This window comes from Palaemon carinicauda, chromosome 14, assembly GCF_036898095.1.
Source record: "Palaemon carinicauda isolate YSFRI2023 chromosome 14, ASM3689809v2, whole genome shotgun sequence".
Lineage (NCBI taxonomy): Eukaryota > Metazoa > Arthropoda > Malacostraca > Decapoda > Palaemonidae > Palaemon > Palaemon carinicauda.
In genome coordinates, this window is record NC_090738.1 from 125435443 (window position 1) to 125440968 (window position 5526).

The 5526-nt window shown below is 34.1% G+C and overlaps 1 protein-coding gene across 1 annotated transcript; it reads left to right on the plus strand.

Annotated features, from left to right (window-relative positions):
- The first annotated feature begins 1261 nt into the window (after positions 1-1261).
- LOC137652992 (larval cuticle protein A2B-like) lies at positions 1262-2530 on the plus strand. Its single transcript, XM_068386383.1, has 4 exons — positions 1262-1273; positions 1610-1699; positions 1829-1966; positions 2339-2530. Exons 1-4 carry the CDS (start codon positions 1262-1264, stop codon positions 2528-2530), a joined length of 432 nt encoding a protein of 143 aa, XP_068242484.1.
- The last annotated feature ends 2996 nt before the right edge of the window (positions 2531-5526 follow it).

Consider the following 5526-nt stretch of genomic DNA (forward strand, 5'->3'; position numbering starts at 1 on the left):
ATGAAAGCCGCTCAAAGACAAGGGATACATGAATTTTATGTTAAAACACTTGAAGATATCTATACAAGAAGTACAGTAATTCTAAAACTACATAAGATAGTGAGAAAATTCAAATTACGACAGTTTTAAAAAATTTAGATTGGGGTAATGAAGGGATTAACATTAATGCACTGTTAAAAATAAGCATTAAATAATCAGTAAATGTCTGACAACATTTATTCCAGGGGTTTTACCGTTTTAAAAACGGATATATTGACGTAAAAGTGATATTACGGTCATCAAACCGTAAATGATAATAACAATGTAAGGGAAAATTACGGTCGCTTGTATTTCAATTAAATACGGTTGAGAACAGTATATTTTTAGACAATTTCCGATTAAAATTACGATTTTTTCTAACAGTGTGGGGAATACTTTAACACTTAAGAAGTGCAGATGACATAATTCTGTTCACTGAATCATGGGAGGGATTGCAATAGATGAAAGATTTGAATAGAGAAAGCAGAAATGTAGAACTGAAAATGAATGCAAGTAAAACTAACACAGTGTTCAATGAAAACAGAGATAATAAATAAAAGTAATAGAAAAACCTCTAGAGATTATTAATGAATATATGAAATTCGATTAAACAGTAAATGTTTCACCAGGACATGAGACCGAAATTATATATAAAAAAAATGATAAACATGGAATGGAGACCTTTTAGTAAACAAAATGAGATTATGAAAACCAAAGTTCCAGTTTCTCTAAAAAGAAATATATTTGATTAGATGCTTCTACCAGTATTAACTTATGCATCGGAAACACAGTGCCTTAATAAAGCAATAGAATGTGAGCTAGTTACAACTCAAAGAGCTAATGAGAGAATAATGATAGGAATAGCAGTAGGAGAGAGAAAAAGAACATGGATATGAGAAGGAATTAAAAGTGAAAGGTATTCTACCAAAGTGAATGAAAAAGAAATGGACATGGACAGGACATATATTGACAATGACAGATAATAGATGGACAGCTAAAATAGCACGTGCTTCATATCAATGGCCAATAATGAACTCATGGAAAGGGCAAGGTGCTTTCCTTCTCACCCCCCTCCCCCCCAAAAAAGGCTGGAGGGCTTTGTCTATATTTGTAAAACTTCTCGAAAAAACCACCAAATGATCCTGAAGGTCGTCAATATTGAAGCCACTCCTATAAAAGCTCAACTCCTCTGTAGGTTCGACATCATTTTCTTCTTCGCCTTCCAACAAACAGGACGATCATCATGTACACGAAGGTAGGACTGGAAAGTACAGTAGATGCAGCTGATGATATTGTGATATACCGTTATTTCTTTCAAGGTCTATTTTCTTTCTGACGAAGATGGAGGCGTAGACCATTTAGCCGAGGAACTTATTTATTGAAGTGGAACTCTAAATTGAACGCTATAAATCTTCTCTTCTCTTCTACATTCCCACCGTTATCCTTACATTAAAGGGTCGGTTGCCTGATGCGCCCTCTCATTTGACTTCCATCAAATGCATCAGCTCTTTTCCTTGATATCCAAATGTTATCAATGTTATAAACGACCACAATCAAGTGAAATGTTACCTGACATCTCCCATTCCCTCAGGTTACTGTTCTGGTTATGCTGGTGGGTCTGGCTTTGTCTGCTCCTTCCGACAGTTATGGACCTCCTGCACACCAGCAGACATACAAAGAGGTAAGGAAATATACAACAAAAATCCGTATCATTCTTCATCTCTTGAGCAGTACTCTTATAAGAATATATTTCCTAAAGAAAAAATTCCTCTTGAATAAACTAACTTTTTTCTTCTTCTTCTCTGCACAGGAACCAAAGCCGTACCAGTACAACTACGCCGTTCAAGACGAATATGCTGGCACAGACTTCGCCCAGACTGAGGAATCTGACGGACAGAACGTAAAAGGATCTTACACTGTTCAACTCCCCGACGGACGCAAGCAGACTGTAAGTCTCCCACCTTTCTTAATTAATTAAATCTCTCAGTATATAAACTTGAAAATTGTATCTGTTTCTTTAAATTCTTTAATAATTCATTTCAAACCCAACGTTCTCCTTTGACTGGCCAGACAGTACTACACTGGATCGTTCTCTCTGGTTACGGTTCACTTTCCCTTTGCCTACACATACACCGAATAGTCTGGCCTATTCTTTACATATTCTCCTCTGTCCTCATACACCTGACAACACTGAGATTACCAAACAATTCTTCTCCACTAAAGGGGTTAACTACGCACTGTAATTGTTCAGTTCAACTTTCAGACTATTTACAGTACCCTTGAAATTATGCCTTATTTTAACAATTCCTTTGACTCGCAGGTGTCCTACGTTGCCAGTCCCTACGGAGGATATCAAGCTGAGGTCTCCTATTACGGAGAGCCCCAGTACCCTCACGAATACGGCCCTCCAGTCACCTTCAAGCCCCAGTCCTACCACCACGAGCCTGCATACAATCCTGCACCATCCTACCAACCTGCACCTTCCTACACTCCCGAGCCTTCCTACCACTAGACATGGCTACATAACTCTTTCCCTGACTTCCTTTCCCTTCGACGAAATCCAATGTATATTATTTATATAAATTAAAGTTTATGAGAACAAATATTGAGTTTATTGTTTTTCCTATTAAAAGTTACATGCTTACTCTATCAAAAGCTAATTGATTAATCTATCAAAAGATAATTGCTTACTTTATCAAAAGCTAAATGCCTATTCTATCAAAAGCTAATTGCTTACTCAATGAAAAGCTAATACCTTACTCCAACACCAGCTAAATGCTTACTCTGCTAAAAGTTAAATGCTTATCCTATCAAAGGTTAAATGATTACTGAACCAAAAACTAAATACATACTCAATCAAAAGATAAATTCTTCCTGAATCTAAGGCTAAATCGCTTACTCTATTAGAGTTAAATACCTTATCCTAAACTAAATGCTTACTCTATCAAAAGATTCATGCTAATTTTAAGAGATCATTGCTTACCATTATCAAAACTAACAATAGTTATCTGGGATTTGGTACCTACAAAACATATCAATATCTCATTGACGTTAACATGAGGATTTATCTATCTTTATTAAGACAACCTTATCTTTATCAAGACGTACAGAAACGAAAAAATAAAACGTTCTTATACAAGAACTTGCAACAGTCAGTAATATATCGAAAATACTTACTAATGTAATGTAAAAACACATGTTGAACCTTTACATTGGTATGAGTAAAAATGTTTACAATATATGAACCATCAAAATATTTTACTGAACTTAAAATAAACGAGATTTTGTATCAATTACTTATCAGTAACTTTGTAGTCTACAAACATTTCAGTTCTTTTTCCATGTTGGTTTCCATTAATTAAAATAAAAAATGTGGAAAAGTTCCTAAGCAAGATCATGGAAAACTATCAGAAAACACTAAAAATTAATGGAGAAAATTTTAGAAAATAGGGTAATATCGAAGTGAGATGAAAAAGAATTACCAGAACTATTCAAAACAATAAACAAACTATGAACCCTAAATATTCATAAACAAAATCAGACCAAAATTGAGCAAACACTAAAAAAACAAAGAAGCATCAAATTGATGAATAGAAGACTTGGAACAGAGCGCCAACAGATGTTTGCTTTAAAGGATGAAAATGGAAATATATATATATAAAAAAGATGGAGTATTACAAATTACAGAGGATTTCTATAAAATAGTGATATAAGAAAATAACTTTGTCAATAAAAATAATGATACATCTGAGAGGGAAACCAAACCTAACAGTAGGATAAACAAATAAAACATTGAAAGGCATGAAAAGAGGCAAAGCAGCAGGGGAAGATGGCCTAAAATTCCTTTATTATTAGATGGAAGAGATTTCATAGTAGCAAAAATTGCTGAACTTTGCAGAAAATCCCTGCAAGAATACTCTACTGTATACCTAGAGCTTGAAAAAACATTATCCTAATTAACAAAAAGAGGGACACAAAATACTTGAAAAATTACAGCCTAATAAGTTTACTCTCAGTAATATATAAAACATTTACAAAGATCATATTAGGCCAAATAGACAGAAAGCTAGACTTTATTTAATCAAACAAGAGAGAAGGCAGAATTTAGAAGCGGTTTTCAACAACTGACCATATCTATGTAATTATCAAGCTAATGGCAAAATCAAGAGTATGATAAACACTATGTATGGCATTTATAAATTATGAGAAAGCTTTCCATTCTGTCAAAACTCCTGCAGTAATGAAAGCCGTTCAAAGACAAGGGATAAAGGAATCTTATGTTAGAACACTCTAAGATATCTATACAGGAAGTACAGTGATTCTAAAACTAAATAAAGATAGTGAGAAAATTCCGATTACGAAAGGAGTTAGAAAGAGTTAGACAGAGTGACCACATCTTTCCAGTTTTAAAGAATTTAGATTGGGACAATGAAGGGATTAACATTAATGCACTGTTAAAAATAAGCATTAAACAAACGGTAAACGTCTGGCAACATTCATTCCAGGGGGTTTACCGTTTTAAAAACGTATATATTGACGTAAGTGATATTACTGTCATCAAACCGTAAATGATAATAACAATCTAAGATAAAATTACGGTCGCCTATATTTCAATGAAATACGGTTGAGAACAGTATATTTTTACGGACAATTTCCGATTAAAATTACGATTTTTCCTAACAGTGTGGGGAATACTTTAACACTTAAGAATTGCAGATGACATAGTTTTCTGTTTAGTGAATCATGGGAGGGATTGCAAAAGATGAAAGATTTGAATAGAGAAAGCAGAAATGTGGAACTGAAAATGATTGTGAGTAAAACTAAGACAGTGTTCAATGAATATACAGATAACAAATAAAAGTTATAAAAAAAAAACCTCTAGAGATTATTAATGAATATATGTAATAAGGATAAACAGTAAATGTTTCACCAAGACATGAGACCGAAATTTAAAAAAAAAATGGTAGGCATGGGATGGAGACCTTTTAGTAAACAAATTGGGATTATGAAAATGAAGATCCACTTTCTCTAAAAAGAAAGGTATTTAATTAGATAGAAACTTACTGCCTTAATAAAGCAAGAGAACGTGCGCTAGTTTCAACTCAAAAGAGCCACAGAAATAATAATGATAGGAATAGTACTGGGAGAGAGAAAAAAAGGGCAACATGGATACTAGAGGGAATTAAAAGTGAAAGATATTCTACCAAAATGAAGGAAAAAGAAATGGGCATTGATAGGACAAATAATGAGAATGACAGATAATAGATGGACAGCTAAAATAGCACTTACTTTATATCGATGGCCGATAATGAACTCATGGAAAGGGCGAGGTGCTTTCCTTCTCCCCTTCCCCCACCCCTCCCCGAAAAAAGACTGGAGGGCATTATCTATATTTGTAAAACTTCTCGAAAAAACCACCAAATGATCCTGAAGGTCGTCAATATCGAAGCCACTCCTATAAAAGCTCAACTCCTCTGTAGGTTCGACATCATTTTCTTCTTCGCCTTC